Source organism: Gnatocerus cornutus, chromosome 1, assembly GCF_029298725.1.
Source record: "Gnatocerus cornutus isolate USDA-ARS CGAHR chromosome 1, icGnaCorn1.1, whole genome shotgun sequence".
NCBI classification, from domain to species: Eukaryota; Metazoa; Arthropoda; class Insecta; order Coleoptera; family Tenebrionidae; genus Gnatocerus; species Gnatocerus cornutus.
Window position 1 is genome coordinate 16,006,568 of NC_142233.1, and position 15,764 is coordinate 16,022,331.

General features: G+C 34.0%; 2 protein-coding genes across 2 annotated transcripts; both read left to right on the forward strand.

Moving 5' to 3' along the window:
* Positions 1-10,901: 10,901 nt before the first annotated feature.
* LOC148180524 (sister chromatid cohesion protein DCC1) lies at positions 10,902-14,701 on the forward strand. The gene is made up of 3 exons (XM_088035052.1): positions 10,902-11,012; positions 11,346-12,398; positions 14,595-14,701. Exons 1-3 carry the CDS (start codon positions 10,996-10,998, stop codon positions 14,698-14,700), a joined length of 1,176 nt encoding a protein of 391 aa, XP_087891178.1. The 5' UTR covers positions 10,902-10,995; the 3' UTR covers position 14,701.
* On the forward strand, positions 14,702-15,256 carry strat (RAB interacting factor STRAT). The gene is made up of 2 exons (XM_088035060.1): positions 14,702-14,914; positions 14,963-15,256. The coding sequence occupies exons 1-2, from the start codon at positions 14,789-14,791 to the stop codon at positions 15,197-15,199; spliced, it is 363 nt and encodes a 120-aa protein (XP_087891186.1). The 5' UTR covers positions 14,702-14,788; the 3' UTR covers positions 15,200-15,256.
* The last annotated feature ends 508 nt before the right edge of the window (positions 15,257-15,764 follow it).

Consider the following 15,764-nt stretch of genomic DNA (forward strand, 5'->3'; position numbering starts at 1 on the left):
CATATAACTATTAGTTTTAATGGTACGACTAAAAGATTTTCTGGATTTTGCACTTCTGGCACGCTTACCAACTGTGCAAAATGTCAAAATGTTTGACATAGAATTAGCAATGTTAGTAATTTTTATTTTTAAAGAAGCCCAAATTTTTCCAAAATTTTATTTAAAACTCCATATTAACTGTTAGTTTTAATACTACCATAACAAAATTTTGTGTATTTACTACATTTGACATGTTTACCAACTGTCCAAAATTTAAAAATTTTAGACCCAGAAATAAAAATGTTAGAAATTTTTATTTTTGAGAAAGACCAAATCTTTCCAAAATTTTATGTAACTCTCCATATAACTGGCAGTTCTAATGGTACGACTATAAGATTTTCAGGGTTTAGCACTTTTGGCACGGTTACCAAATGTACAATTTCAAAATTTTTCACCCAGAAATAGCCGTACTAGAAATTTTTATTTTCGAAAAGGACCACATTTTTTCAAATTTTTATAAAAAAAACTCCATATAATTGGCAGTTTTAATGGTACGACTATAGGATTTTCAGAAGTTAGCACTTCTGACACGCTTACCAACTGTGCAAAATATCAAAATTTTTGACTCAGAAATAGCAATGTTAGAAATGTTTTTTCGAAAAAGACCACAATGTTTCAATTTTTTTTGAAAAACTCTATATAACTGGCAGTTTTAGTGATACGACTATAGGATTGTTAAGATTTAGTTCTTCTAGCACGCCTACCAACTGTGCAAAATTTCAAAATTTTAGACTCAAAAGTACCAACGTTAGAAATTTTTAGTTTCGAAAATGACCATTTTTTTCCAAAATTTTATGTAACTCTCCATATAACTGGCAGTTCTAATGGTACGACTATAAGATTTTCAGGATTTAGCACTTTTGGCACGGTTACCAAATGTACAATTTCAAAATTTTTCACCCAGAAATAGCCGTACTAGAAATTTTTATTTTCGAAAAGGACCACATTTTTTCAAATTTTTATAAAAAAAACTCCATATAATTGGCAGTTTTAATGGTACGACTATAGGATTTTCAGAATTTAGCACTTCTGACACGCTTACCAACTGTGCAAATAATCAAAATTTTTGACTCAGAAATAGCAATGTTAGAAATGTTTTTTCGAAAAAGACCACAATGTTTCAATTTTTTTTGAAAAACTCTATATAACTGGCAGTTTAAGTGATACGACTATAGGATTGTTAAGATTTAGTTTTTCTAGCACGCCTACCAACTGTGCAAAATTTCAAAATTTTAGACTCAAAAGTACCAACGTTAGAAATTTTTAGTTTCGAAAATGACCATTTTTTTCCAAAATTTTATGTAACTCTCCATATAACTGGCAGTTCTAATGGTACGACTATAAGATTTTCAGGATTTAGCACTTTTGGCACGGTTACCAAATGTACAATTTCAAAATTTTTCACCCAGAAATAGCAGTACTAGAAATTTTTATTTTCGAAAAGGACCACATTTTTTCAAATTTTTATAAATAAAACTCCATATAATTGGCAGTTTTAATGGTACGACTATAGGATTTTCAGAATTTAGCACTTCTGACACGCTTACCAACTGTGCAAAATATCAAAATTTTTGACTCAGAAATAGCAATGTTAGAAATGTTTTTTCGAAAAAGACCACAATGTTTCAATTTTTTTTGAAAAACTCTATATAACTGGCAGTTTTAGTGATACGACTATAGGATTGTTAAGATTTAGTTCTTCTAGCACGCCTACCAACTGTGCAAAATTTCAAAATTTTAGACTCAAAAGTACCAACGTTAGAAATTTTTAGTTTCGAAAATGACCATTTTTTTCCAAAATTTTATGTAACTCTCCATATAACTGGCAGTTCTAATGGTACGACTATAAGATTTTCAGGATTTAGCACTTTTGGCACGGTTACCAAATGTACAATTTCAAAATTTTTCACCCAGAAATAGCTGTACTAGAAATTTTTATTTTCGAAAAGGACCACATTTTTTCAAATTTTTATAAATAAAACTCCATATAATTGGCAGTTTTAATGGTACGACTATAGGATTTTCAGAATTTAGCACTTCTGACACGCTTACCAACTGTGCAAAATATCAAAATTTTTGACTCAGAAATAGCAATGTTAGAAATGTTTTTTCGAAAAAGACCACAATGTTTCAATTTTTTTTGAAAAACTCTATATAACTGGCAGTTTTAGTGATACGACTATAGGATTGTTAAGATTTAGTTCTTCTAGCACGCCTACCAACTGTGCAAAATTTCAAAATTTTAGACTCAAAAGTACCAACGTTAGAAATTTTTAGTTTCGAAAATGACCATTTTTTTCCAAAATTTTATGTAACTCTCCATATAACTGGCAGTTCTAATGGTACGACTATAAGATTTTCAGGATTTAGCACTTTTGGCACGGTTACCAAATGTACAATTTCAAAATTTTTCACCCAGAAATAGCAGTACTAGAAATTTTTATTTTCGAAAAGGACCACATTTTTTCAAATTTTTATAAAAAAAACTCCATATAATTGGCAGTTTTAATGGTACGACTATAGGATTTTCAGAATTTAGCACTTCTGACACGCTTACCAACTGTGCAAAATATCAAAATTTTTGACTCAGAAATAGCAATGTTAGAAATGTTTTTTCGAAAAAGACCACAATGTTTCAATTTTTTTTGAAAAACTCTATATAACTGGCAGTTTTAGTGATACGACTATAGGATTGTTAAGATTTAGTTCTTCTAGCACGCCTACCAACTGTGCAAAATTTCAAAATTTTAGACTCAAAAGTACCAACGTTAGAAATTTTTAGTTTCGAAAATGACCATTTTTTTCCAAAATTTTATGTAACTCTCCATATAACTGGTACGACTATAAGATTTTCAGGATTTCGCACTTTTGGCACGGTTACCAAATGTACAATTTCAAAATTTTTCACCCAGAAATAGCAGTACTAGAAATTTTTATTTTCGAAAAGGACCACATTTTTTCAAATTTTTATAAAAAAAACTCCATATAATTGGCAGTTTTAATGGTACGACTATAGGATTTTCAGAATTTAGCACTTCTGACACGCTTACCAACTGTGCAAAATATCAAAATTTTTGACTCAGAAATAGCAATGTTAGAAATGTTTTTTCGAAAAAGACCACAATGTTTCAATTTTTTTTGAAAAACTCTATATAACTGGCAGTTTTAGTGATACGACTATAGGATTGTTAAGATTTAGTTCTTCTAGCACGCCTACCAACTGTGCAAAATTTCAAAATTTTAGACTCAAAAGTACCAACGTTAGAAATTTTTAGTTTCGAAAATGACCATTTTTTTCCAAAATTTTATGTAACTCTCCATATAACTGGCAGTTCTAATGGTACGACTATAAGATTTTCAGGATTTAGCACTTTTGGCACGGTTACCAAATGTACAATTTCAAAATTTTTCACCCAGAAATAGCAGTACTAGAAATTTTTATTTTCGAAAAGGACCACATTTTTTCAAATTTTTATAAAAAAAACTCCATATAATTGGCAGTTTTAATGGTACGACTATAGGATTTTCAGAATTTAGCACTTCTGACACGCTTACCAACTGTGCAAAATATCAAAATTTTTGACTCAGAAATAGCAATGTTAGAAATGTTTTTTCGAAAAAGACCACAATGTTTCAATTTTTTTTGAAAAACTCTATATAACTGGCAGTTTTAGTGATACGACTATAGGATTGTTAAGATTTAGTTCTTCTAGCACGCCCACCAACTGTGCAAAATTTCAAAATTTTAGACTCAAAAGTACCAACGTTAGAAATTTTTAGTTTCGAAAATGACCATTTTTTTCCAAAATTTTATGTAACTCTCCATATAACTGGCAGTTCTAATGGTACGACTATAAGATTTTCAGGATTTAGCACTTTTGGCACGGTTACCAAATGTACAATTTCAAAATTTTTCACCCAGAAATAGCCGTACTAGAAATTTTTATTTTCGAAAAGGACCACATTTTTTTCAAATTTTTATAAAAAAAACTCCATATAATTGGCAGTTTTAATGGTACGATTATAGGATTTTCAGAATTTAGCACTTCTGACACGCTTACCAACTGTGCAAAATATCAAAATTTTTGACTCAGAAATAGCAATGTTAGAAATGTTTTTTCGAAAAAGACCACAATGTTTCAATTTTTTTTTAAAACTCTATATAACTGGCAGTTTAAGTGATACGACTATAGGATTGTTAAGATTTAGTTTTTCTAGCACGCCTACCAACTGTGCAAAATTTCAAAATTTTAGACTCAAAAGTACCAACGTTAGAAATTTTTAGTTTCGAAAATGACCATTTTTTTCCAAAATTTTATGTAACTCTCCATATAACTGGCAGTTCTAATGGTACGACTATAAGATTTTCAGGATTTAGCACTTTTGGCACGGTTACCAAATGTACAATTTCAAAATTTTTCACCCAGAAATAGCCGTACTAGAAATTTTTATTTTCGAAAAGGACCACATTTTTTCAAATTTTTATAAAAAAAACTCCATATAATTGGCAGTTTAAATGGTACGACTATAGGATTTTCAGAATTTAGCACTTCTGACACGCTTACCACTGTGCAAAATATCAAAATTTTTGACTCAGAAATAGCAATGTTAGAAATGTTTTTTCGAAAAAGACCACAATGTTTCAATTTTTTTTGAAAAATTCTATATAACTGGCAGTTTTAGTGATACGACTATAGGATTGTTAAGATTTAGTTCTTCTAGCACGCCTACCAACTGTGCAAAATTTCAAAATTTTAGACTCAAAAGTACCAACGTTAGAAATTTTTAGTTTCGAAAATGACCATTTTTTTCCAAAATTTTATGTAACTCTCCATATAACTGGCAGTTCTAATGGTACGACTATAAGATTTTCAGGATTTAGCACTTTTGGCACGGTTACCAAATGTACAATTTCAAAATTTTTCACCCAGAAATAGCAGTACTAGAAATTTTTATTCTCGAAAAGGACCACATTTTTTCAAATTTTTATAAAAAAAACTCCATATAATTGGCAGTTTTAATGGTACGACTATAGGATTTTCAGAATTTAGCACTTCTGACACGCTTACCAACTGTGCAAAATATCAAAATTTTTGACTCAGAAATAGCAATGTTAGAAATGTTTTTTCGAAAAAGACCACAATGTTTCAATTTTTTTTGAAAAATTCTATATAACTGGCAGTTTTAGTGATACGACTATAGGATTGTTAAGATTTAGTTCTTCTAGCACGCCTACCAACTGTGCAAAATTTCAAAATTTTAGACTCAAAAGTACCAACGTTAGAAATTTTTAGTTTCGAAAATGACCATTTTTTTCCAAAATTTTATGTAACTCTCCATATAACTGGCAGTTCTAATGGTACGACTATAAGATTTTCAGGATTTAGCACTTTTGGCACGGTTACCAAATGTACAATTTCAAAATTTTTCACCCAGAAATAGCAGTACTAGAAATTTTTATTCTCGAAAAGGACCACATTTTTTCAAATTTTTATAAAAAAAACTCCATATAATTGGCAGTTTTAATGGTACGACTATAGGATTTTCAGAATTTAGCACTTCTGACACGCTTACCAACTGTGCAAAATATCAAAATTTTTGACTCAGAAATAGCAATGTTAGAAATGTTTTTTCGAAAAAGACCACAATGTTTCAATTTTTTTTGAAAAATTCTATATAACTGGCAGTTTTAGTGATACGACTATAGGATTGTTAAGATTTAGTTCTTCTAGCACGCCTACCAACTGTGCAAAATTTCAAAATTTTAGACTCAAAAGTACCAACGTTAGAAATTTTTAGTTTCGAAAATGACCATTTTTTTCCAAAATTTTATGTAACTCTCCATATAACTGGCAGTTCTAATGGTACGACTATAAGATTTTCAGGATTTAGCACTTTTGGCACGGTTACCAAATGTACAATTTCAAAATTTTTCACCCAGAAATAGCAGTACTAGAAATTTTTATTTTCGAAAAGGACCACATTTTTTCAAATTTTTATAAAAAAAACTCCATATAATTGGCAGTTTTAATGGTACGACTATAGGATTTTCAGAATTTAGCACTTCTGACACGCTTACCAACTGTGCAAAATATCAAAATTTTTGACTCAGAAATAGCAATGTTAGAAATGTTTTTTCGAAAAGGACCACAATGTTTCAATTTTTTTTTAAAACTCAATATAACTGGCAGTTTAAGTGATACGACTATAGGATTGTTAAGATTTAGTTTTTCTAACACGCCCACCAACTGTGCAAAATTTCAAAATTTTCACTTAGAAATAGTAACGCCAAAAATTTTTATTTTAAAAAAGGCTCAGATTTTTCTAAAATTTATTTAAAACTGGGTGTAACTGTCAGTTTTAAAAGTACCATAATACAATTTTGTGCATTTACTATATCAGACACGTTTACCAACTGTGCAAAATTACAAAATTTTTGACCTCGAAAGTACAAATTTATATCTCTGTCAATTTTAGATAGTTTAGTTTCACCGCCATTTGACACTTAAAACGTCAAACCACATAACGATAAGAATATCTGTTCATTCAATCACAGACATGACTTGCAATTCCAAATGTCACTGAGAACTAGATTTTTAGCGTTTTGACTTAAAAAGACCTGCAAGAATTGATAAGTTCAGTTGTGACAAGACAAGCAATTGAATTTCAAGTTTCGTCCGTTTTTTCCATCAGTTTTAGTCCGTGTTGCAAAAATGATTAATTTATTGCAGTCATTATCAAATTAGGATAAACGAGTATAAAATCGGCGCTCAAAACCAATTTAATAAATGATCTTCGCCGACTGAAAATTCGACCTTATCCTCGATTTGCAAGCCCGTGCATGGATTGATGTTCATGCTGCGATTTCAACACTTTCGGTTGGATCTCACGATTCTTTGATGTAACTACCACAATGGTCACAGATTGATATTATCAGAGAATGATTGTCGATAATTACTTTAACACATTTGGACGCACGTGGTCTTGAAACCAATGCGAGGATTAGTTTCACGATTGGGTAATTTAATTGGAGATGTTGGTAGCACTGTCGACCAGTTTTGACATTGTTAATAAGATTCGGTAGTGCAAAAGCGCATTGCAAAACGCATTGCGACATGAGTGAATTTTAACAAGCAACAAAAGAATCTGTACAAATGTCGGCAAAAAAATACCATCAAGGTTGCAATTGATGGGTTTAATAATGCCGTTATGAAAACCCATCGCATTAGCTTCGAGAAAAACTCATTAGTGATTGCAGTGGTGCCAATGTGGCAGAAATTTCGAGCCTCCTGGAAAATGGAGCAGATGCGTTGCTTCATTTTCAATTTGTTATGTAATGAGACGAACAATAGTACAAATTCGAAGTGAACGTCTGGGACTTTTGATCGCCTCATAATTCGTCCATTATTTTAATTATTTGTAGAGAGTAGCTGTGCGGTTAATTACCGAGTTGGAGACCACAAGCAGGATTCTCTCTTGTTTGTTGTGATTTTATTGCGGGATTTCAAAATCGTCAGCAAATACTCGTTACAAAACAGTCGATTCGTTTGCACAGAACGTTTATGTCAAGTCCGGCTTAGCATTTGTAAATAATGGAGGATCTAATTGGCGTTTTATATCGTTAACAATGAACAAATAGACTAACACGTTTCAAGGGTTTCATGGGAATTTAATATCAGAGGTTATTTGGTAACTTTTCGTTATTTACGATGGGTTGGCGACCCTGTGGACTATTTAGATTGACATCATTGCTTATTATTTGTGTTTAACCTCAAACTGTCAAAATAAGCAGGGTGGCCAACCAAACGTCACAAATACCTTTCAATTGTGGTTCTCAAAAGTTTTAAGTTTGTTCAGACTCTTTAATTATTCCTGTTTTTCCAAAGTTCTAAAAAAGATTTTGAAATTTACCTTCTGAGAACACTGAAATAAGTCGATTTCTCGCTTATTTTTTTGAGCAAACTTACGTTATTTGGCTCATTTTACGCAGAATTTCACACATATTCTAAATTTGGCCGAGTTTTGAACGTACGTTAACATATAACTGAGTTATGGCCGATCAAAGTTTTGGATAGATGATTTTTGATTTTTCATTTTACAAGCTGCTTTTCTGTCTCTATCTCGCCTATCTTTGGAGCATTATTAAAATATTGGTACTCATTTTACGCAGAATTTCACGTAGAATCCAAAAAAGTAAAACTGGTTAAGACCGGTCCAGAAATAACTGAGTTATAAACAAACAAAGTTTCGGATATTGAATTTTGAGTTGGAAAATTTTCAAAGCTCAATATCTCCGAAACTACAACAAATTTTGAAAAACGGTTTTTACCATCGTTTTTCTCGGGTCATTTTACTTTAGAATCCGCCCTCAAAAGTCGAAAATTCAAAGGTCGATTTTTTGGGCAAAAAAATTTTGCGACTCAGGGCCCGATTTCATGTTGACTTGTGGCATTGCAAATCAGAATTGCGCCTTAGCAACTCCAATTAAACTGATGCTACCTTAGCAACTGCGTCAACGCAATTTTGCGCCACTGACTTGAAATCGGGTCCTCAATCGATAAAAAAATTTCAAATTTTCTTTTTTCGATCGCCCCTCGTAGACTACTTGCCCTATCAACCTGAGATTTGGCCAATTAATAGATCTCGAGCTGCTCTTTCGATTAATGTACAATTCGAAGGTACTAAACACAGTTTTCGCCCCAAAACAGCTTTTTGAAAATGACCCTAAAATCACCCTCTGAAAATGTAATTCGGTCGATATTTCGGTTTTTTGTTGATGAAATGGAAGCTATATAGGCTCATTTTACGCAGAATTTCGCGCTGATTCCAAAACCACCAATGTTTTTCTTGTCAGTCAACAAATAACTGAATTAGAGACATTTGAAATTTCGGCTTGTCGCCAGAGGACCAAAATTTTGAAGCTACGGAAACGATTTTGTTTAATATCTCCGGAATTAACGCGAATATAAACAAACCCTTTTCGGAATCAATTTTCTCGCAATTTTTTATCTTAGAAATCGATCTTAGATCGTTTGAATTTAAAATTTATATTTTTTTAATGTAAAAGTTAGCTGCCTTTCAGTCTCTAATTTAGACTCGGTCGCTATCGCGCTTATTTATAAAGCAATCTTAAAGTATTGATACTCATTTTACGCAGAATTTTACGCAGAATCCAAAAAGGTGAAATTCGTTAAAATCGGTCCAGAAATAACTGAGTTATGAGCGATCAAAGCTTCGGATATTGGATTTTGAGTTGGAAATTTTTCAAAGCTCGATATCTCCGAAACTAAAAAAAGTTTGAGAAACGGTTTGGGCCATCGTTTTTTTTGACTCACTTTACTTTAGAATAAGCCTTCAAAACTCAAAAATTCGATGGTAAAAAATTTAATTTTTCGTTTTTTGATTGTCCCTCGTAAACTATTTGCCCAATCGACCTGAGATTTGGCCAATTGATAGATTTTGAGCTCCTCTTTCCACCGATATTATAATTCTATAATACTAAATGCAGTTTTTGCCCCGAAACAGAGTATTGAAAATGACACTAAATTCATCTTCTGAAAATCTAATTTGATTGATATCTGGGTTATTTGTTAAGGAAATTTGAGCTAAATGGGCTCATTTTACGCAGAATTTTGCGCTGAATCCAAAACTATCATCATTTTTCTCGTGCGTCAACAAATACCTGAATTATAAGCGTTTGAAACTTTGGGTTGTCACCAGAGGGCCAAAATTTTGGAAGTAAGGCAAATATAACAACTTTTTTTTTTTAAATCGTTTTCCTCGCGATTTTTTAGCTAAGAATTAGTTCTTAGATTTTCCAAAAGTCAAAAATTAAATTTTTTTGGAAAAAATGCATGACTAAAACTATGTCAAAAATCTGAGGTTAATGTCGCGATTATGTTTGGAGCAAACTTGCATTATTATAGCTCATTTTACGCAGAATTTCACACAAATTCCAAATCTGTGTTCAAAATCTGTGTACGATAACAAATAACTGAGTTATGGCCGATTAAAATTTCGAATAGTTGATTTTTATTTTTGAAGTTTTTAATGCCCAATATCTCCAAAATTTTGACAGATAGAAATATTTGGTCTTTGGCATCGTTTTCTTCGCGCGTTTTTTGGTCAAAATCCGCTCTTAAATATCCAAAATTCGATGATAGATTTTGTTTGTAAAAAAAATTTGATTCAGACGATGAAAAATTTTTAATTTTCGTTTTTTGATCGCCACTCGTAAACTATTTGGCCTACCGATCTGAGATTTAACCAGTTTATAGATCTTGAGCTGATCTTTCGAATGATGTAAACTCAAAAATATCAAAAGTCATTTTCGCACCGAAAAAATTGGTTAAACATGAGTCCGAAAAAAAATCTCTAAAAACCTATTTAGGTCAATATCTCGTTTATTTGTGAAGCAAACTTGATGTATCAGGGCTCAATTGACGCAGAATTTTACGCAGAATCCAAAACTTTGCACATTTTTAACGTATGTTGACAAATAACTGAGTTAAAAGCGTTTAAAGTCTGGGTAGTCGCCAGAGGGCAAAAATGTTAAAGCTCCGGAATATTCAGTGTCCGGAATCTCCGGAACCACGAAAAACAGAAAGATGCGATTTGTATTATCGTTTTTTTCGCCCTTGGGCCGATAAAAACTCGAAATTTAAATTTTTTGAATAAATAAGTACATTAAGATAATTGGGTCGATATCTCTCTTATTTGTGGACCAAATTAAACTTATTGGTACTCATTGTACGCAGAATTTCACGCAGAATCCAAAAATGTGCGAATTTTTAACGTACGTCTACAAATAAAGGAATTAAAAGCGATTAAATTTGACGAAATGAAATTAAATGACCGATCGCAGCGCCCCCGCCCAATGGCGCCAACCACGCCAACTTCTCCAAAGCCCGCCAAAAGTGTCTCCACCTTTAAATTTGCGAGCTGAACTGCCGGAAAATGGAAGAAAATAAAACGTAAGTCGCCTTTATTCGTATTACTGTGCGAAAAGTCATGAAAACGACTCATAAAATATCGAGAAAACTAAACGCCGAAAAGTTTTGAGGTTAGATTTCCATCTGTCACCACCAGAGTTGTCACATTTAAATCGGAAAAAAAACCACAAAATTGTCATAAATTTGCGTTTGTTGAGTTCAATTGATACGTTTCGTGACAATAATTGTACGAAATTGGTTGTTTTCAATTATTTAAATGAATGAGGCAAACATAGGTGTTGTTAAGTAACTAGAGGGAGCACTGAAGCCAACATCTATCTAAAGCTGCGTTTACACTAACGAACTAAATTTCAGCCGATCTTTGGAGGACATCACCCAAATGCTCCACCTGGCCAAACTCTCCGAAACCGACGTGCTGCCAACCTCCCAGACGATTTATTTCACGCCTACCAACCTCTACAACAACAAATATAAATTTCTGGAACTCGATCAAAGCCTACTAAACGAACTTCAAGAAGGCCAAACTTTATACGTCAAAGGCGACGTTGATGACAACGTCGTTCTTTGCACGGAGTCGCAAACCTACGACGTCGTGGGTGCCGAGACTTCCAACAGTTTGCTTTTAGTCAACGAAATGAGCTTCTTCAGCGATCTGAAGGACGAAAAAGAGCGGAATTTCCGGAAAGTAACAGTCTCTGGGATTTTCTATGAGTACTTGTGCGTGTCGCTGAGCAAACCACATTTGAGGAAGCTGGTGGAGCTGCTGAAGAAGGCGCTTTATAAAGGACCCGAGCACGAATATGAGGTCAACTCCGACAATTTGTACACCTTCGAGGAGTTGAACAACCGCGTCCAAGCCTCGGAGCGCGAGCTCAAAGAAGAACTCAACAAGCTGAAAGTCGTGACCATCAACAACAAGATCCGTTTGTTGGACATCGAGTACCACTTCAGAGTCCTCTCCTATATGTTGAAACTCATCGATGAGAACTCTTGGAAGTTGGATGAAATTGACTTCGATGAGACTCTTAACTCCCTCAAAGACGTCGTTCCAGAGGAAATCATCATCAGTTTGTTCGACACCTACACCCAGGAGTCTAAAATTGTGGACGGACTCCAACTTTATTCGTACCGAGAAAGCGACATCTGTCGGTTTTTTGCAGAGATTATCCTCTTTGGAGCCGGGAAGTTTAATTTGGAGGAGTTTCTGCAGGCGTGGAGGGAATCAGTGCCTGAGGGAATGAACCCTGAGGAGGATCTTCTCAACGGGATTGCGATCGTCGACCGGAAAGCCAACGTCATTTCCGGTTTTCCGGAAGCGGAGCTTCCGGAAAACGTCACCGAGCGGTTCGACACGTTGTTCAGTGTCAAGGAGAAGTGGACGGTTGCCGAGATCGCCCCGTATATTCAGTAAGTTGGTGTAGTATATGCGGTGAGATTGGGAGATTTTGACAGTTGACATATAGGTTGGCATCAAATTATGCCACAAAATGCACTAATAACACTAAATTTCTACGCTTATTTTGTTATTTTAAATTTCGCGCGTATGGTACAGTTTTTATCGCTGAGATTTAGTGATTTTTCTGTCATTCACATAATTGACATAACATTATTTGACGTTTAAAAGTCAAGTTCAGACACACGTTTGCAAAGTGACTAGATAAATAATAATTGAAGTTGGCGGATCAAAAATGGTGGATGCGCTGGGATCAAAGTGTTTGTCAAACATAAAATAGCTGTCAGTTCTGTCAAAAAAGACAAATTTTGTGTGATTTTGTCCAAAATCTTGCGTTTTTACTACAATTACACACTTCGCTTGTTTGTTTTGACAAGTTTTTAGTTAAAATACTCGTTTTAGTGCCGATTTATAACAATCAAAAGACGACATACGTTTTATTGTCAAAATAATTCCATGGCCTGCTACTCTACCGTGATTTTGAAATGATCGTTCTGTACTAAACTGTCAACGCTATTGCAAGTCTGTCAATAACCCGTCCACCAACGTAAAGAAATGTCAAGATTGGCATCATTGTCCCTCTAGAATTTGACATATATTTTCACTTTGACATAAAATTATTTGACATTTGAAAATCAAGTTCAGACACACGTTTGCAAAGTGACTAGATAAATAATAATTGAAGTTGGCGGGTTAAAAATGGTGGATGCGCTGGGATTAAAGTGTTTGTCAAACATAAAATAGCTGTCAGTTCTGTCAAAAAGGACAAATTTTGTGTGATTTTGTCCAAAATCTTGCGTTTTTACTGCAATTACACACTTCGCTTGTTTGTTTTGACAAGTTTTTAGTTAAAATACTCGATTTAGAGCCGATTTATAACAATCAAAAGACGACATACGTTTTATTGTCAAAATAATTCCATGGCCTGCTACTCTACCGTGATTTTGAAATGATCGTTCTGTATTAAACTGTCAACGCTATTGCAAGTCTGCCAATAATCCGTCCACCAACGTAAAGTTTGACATAACATTATTTGACGTTTAAAAGTTAAGCTCCGACACACGTTGGAAAGTGACTAGATAAATAATAATAATTGAAGATGGCGGGTCAAAAATGGTGGATAAAAGTGTTTGTCAAACATAAAATAGCTGTCAGTTCTGTCAAAAAAAGACAAATTTTGTGTAATTTTACCCAAATTCTTTCGTTTTAACTGCAATTACACTTTTCGCTTCTTTGTTTTGACAAGTTTTTAGTTAAAATACTTAATTTAGAGCCAATGTATAGCAATCAAAAGGCGACATACGTTTTACTGTCAAAATAATTCCATGGCCTGCTCTTTCTCGTGATTTTGAAATGATCGCTCCGTACCAAACTGCCATTGCAAGTCTGAAATGTCAAAATGCATAGACAACACTTCTACCAACATGTAAAAATGTAAAATCTGCCAATAAAAACCGCAATTTAAATGTTTTTGAACAAATTCTTTCGTTTTTTGCTACAATTTAAGAATTTAGACACGTCGCTAGTAGGTTTTGACATCTTTTTATTTAAAATACTGAATTTAAAGCCAATCTATAGCAATCAAGAAAGAACATACGTTTTATTGTCAAAATAATTCCATGGCCTGCTGTTCTATCGTGATTTTGGAATAATTGCTCTGTACCAAACTGTCAGTGTCATTGCAAGTCTGAAACATCAAAGTGGGTAGACAACAGTTCTACCAACATGCAAAAAATGTCTAATCTGTCATTGTGCAATTTGAGTGATTTTGAACAAATTCTTCCATTTTTTGGTGCAATTAAAGAATTTAGACTCTTCGTTTGTTGGTTCTGTCAAGTTTTCAGTTAAAATACGCAATTTAGAGCTGATATATAGCTAATCAAAAAACGTCATACGTTTTACTGTCAAAATAATTCCATGGCCTGCTACTCTATCGTGATTTAATAATTGCTCTGTGCGAAACTGTCAATGTCATTGCAAGTCCGAAATGTCAAAATACATAGACAACACTTCTACCAACATGCAAAAAAGTTAAAAAAATAAGTGGGCTTATTTTGTTATTTTTAATTTCGGGCGTATAGCACACTTTTTACAGCGTAGATTTAGTGACTTTCTCTGGTTTTGATTGTTTTTTTCTACGTGTGTTTCAGGCGGTTGGCCACGCCCAAGATGGACGCCCACGCCATTTTGTCGAAGTTTGCGCGCGCCTCTACCGTCGACGGCGTGAAGTACTACTCGGCGAAGCACGCCAAGTAGTGTGCGCGCGGCTTTAGCTCCTCTCCACGCATGTCAACAGACGCACCCTCGCGTTATAAACACTCTTTTAAACAATAATAAAAACAAAATGCCAGACTGCAGTGAGAATTACGAGAGCGAGATCTCCGAGGGCCGCAATTGTCGCAGCGTCAAGTGCAAATTCTGCAAATCGGTGATATTAAGTCCGTCGTCGGCGACGTTCACGAGTTTTGAGGTTAGGTTTGTCTGCTGGTTTTTTGCTTTTACGAAGTTGTGATTACAGTTCCAGTTGCCACTGATAAGACAGAGTAAACTGAACGAGTCTAATCCTGAAATGGAGACAGTTTCGCTGTTTTGGAGTGTTAATGACATGTTTGTGTTTCAAAATGTTGGCTTCTCACATTCTGTAGGAAATAAGAAATATTTGGCTTGCGCCGACTGCGAGGCTGGGCCTATAGGATACCACGATCTCTCGAATAAGAAAAGTTTCGTTGCTTTAAGTCGAGTACAACACTGTTAGCTCTCATGTAATTTATTATTATTTGTGGATTTGTGCATAATACAGACATTTTGTTTCCTCTGTGTTTTCTTATCGCAGTTGGCCGGGGGAAAAGCATGTCGTAGCCAACACCATCGTCGCAGTTTTGACCAATGAAAACCGAATATCTGAGATTTTGACAAATTTCGAGCGAGGAACCGACATACGTTCAAAAAGCATAGCCTGCCCCGATCACTGTTTTTGTTTCAAGGCAGCGTTGATTCGTGTGAAAGAAAGAACTTTTGCTCTTACTTATAAAAGGAACCACTTGATTCTTGCTTAGATTTCCGATTTAAACGATAAAAAAATTGAATTTTTGGTTTTTTGACCGCCTTTCGTCAACTACTGGTCCTGCCGATATGAAATTTGGCCTGATGATAGACTCTGAGCTGCTCTTTCGATTGATATGTAAATTAAAGTCATTAAACGTCGCGTTCGCACTGAAAAAGCTTCTTGAAAAATCATCAATAAAAAGTTATTTCGGTCAATATCTCGTTTTTTTGTGAAGTAAACTTTCGTTATTGGGGCTCATTTTATGCAGAATTTC